The 1,824-nt window shown below is 46.0% G+C and overlaps 1 protein-coding gene across 1 annotated transcript; it reads left to right on the forward strand.

The window, feature by feature from the left end:
* The first annotated feature begins 302 nt into the window (after positions 1-302).
* Positions 303-1,278, forward strand: LOC138957665 (ribonuclease H-like). The gene is made up of 2 exons (XM_070328737.1): positions 303-767; positions 1,273-1,278. Exons 1-2 carry the CDS (start codon positions 303-305, stop codon positions 1,276-1,278), a joined length of 471 nt encoding a protein of 156 aa, XP_070184838.1.
* Positions 1,279-1,824: the final 546 nt, after the last annotated feature.

Below are 1,824 nucleotides of genomic sequence, written 5' to 3' on the forward strand. Positions count from 1 at the left end.
AACTTTCAAAACAATCTTAATTTCTAAAGTACGAAAAATAAATTCTTCAATAAACTTCCAGAATTTGTATACAACCGGGCATTCAAAAAAGAAGTGTTCAATGAAATCAGTTACATCACAACAGTAATTACATTTATTAGTTTCTGTTACTTTCATTTTACACAGGAGAATTTTGGTCGGATAAACGTTGTGCATAATTTTCCAGTGTAAAACTCTTAATCTAGTCTCTTGTGTTGACTGATAGGCGAGTGACCAGCAAGAGAGAGCAGCAGGACGCAGTCCTCAAGAACCTCACGCTGGAGATGATGCACCAGGACTACAACGCCTCAGTATGGACTCACATCTACACTGACGGGTCCTCAGATGGTGCCATCAAAAACGGAGGAAGCGGGATCCTGGTACGCTACCCAGACGGACACACCCTTTCAAGATCCCTGCCTGCCGGAGAGCTGTCATCCAACTACCGGGCAGAACTCACCGCTCTCAGAGAAGCAGTTAGCCTGGTCAGCGAACACCCACCCTCTCACGCCGTCTTCCTGACCGACTGCAGATCCGCCGTCCAAAGCCTGCAGTCGCCCCAAGAGCAGCTGGAACGAGACACCCAGCGTCTTCTTTGTACTCTCTCCCAGAGCACAAACGTCGCTGTCCAGTGGATCCCTGCTCACTGTGGCCTCTCAGGGAACGAGGAAGCGGACAGACTGGCCAAGACTGGCAGCCATCTGGAGCAGACAAGACCAACAGTCTCTTACAGTGAAGCCAAAACCCTGGTGAAAAGACACTACCAAACCACCTGGAATGCCCAACACAGCCTGCCATCTGATGATCAGATGCCCAACTTACAGCGCCATCAGCAGACCATCCTCTTCCGCCTACGGACTGGACACTGTCGACTGCGTGCCCACATGCACCGCCTTGGTCTGTCGCACACACCGAACTGCCTGTGCGAAACAGGCCCACAGACCCCGGAGCACATCCTGCAGACCTGCCCGCTCCACCAGGAAGCCAGAACAGATCACTGGCCACAAGGTGCCACACTGCAGGAGCAACTCTGGGGCACCAAAGACTCCCTGATCCTGACCACTAGCTTTATTCAAGCTACAAAACTTGAAGTCTGACCTGAGGCCAAAAAATCCTGGAACGCCGAAGAAGAAGAAGAAGAAGACTGATAGGCAACTATCCAAGATCGTTCATCAATTTATACATCAAACTTTCTCTTCCAAAATCCTCCGGAACATGGTACATCTGTTTCCTATATTCTCTGCCGTTAAACAGTGGTAAGGTAATACAAACATCATCAGTCATATTTACAACATTTTTCCTCATAAATAATGACACAGCAGCTTTTACAACATTAAGGAAAAGTCGCCAATCCCGGAACAGTCGGCCAACTTGGAACACCTCAATATGCGATCAACGGGGAACAATTCATGAACAATTGTTTTGCAGAAATGTCTAGTGACATTCCTTGATATTATTCCAGCAAAAAAAATGACTACCGCGGCAAAACAAAAAAAATGGTACGTTTTTTTAAACTTTTCTTCCTTCTTCTTCTTATTTCTACCGTCTACAATTCGTATTTTTACTCTTTATCTATATATACGTTCACGTAAAATGTTGATTGCTGTGATAAACCTTCGTAGATTTGCAATAACGTGAACGGACAAAAAGATTTGAAACGTCACGTGTATCCAACAGAAAAACGCGAAATCCATGCAGGTGCCATGCGGCAATCAATGATGGAACACATAAGAGAGGCAAACATGGAACAGTGTTCCAGCTTTGCCGCATTCTGTTCCATCTTACCCTCATCAAACAATAAACAGA

The sequence above is a fragment of the Littorina saxatilis genome, unplaced genomic scaffold (genome assembly GCF_037325665.1).
Source record: "Littorina saxatilis isolate snail1 unplaced genomic scaffold, US_GU_Lsax_2.0 scaffold_422, whole genome shotgun sequence".
Lineage (NCBI taxonomy): Eukaryota > Metazoa > Mollusca > Gastropoda > Littorinimorpha > Littorinidae > Littorina > Littorina saxatilis.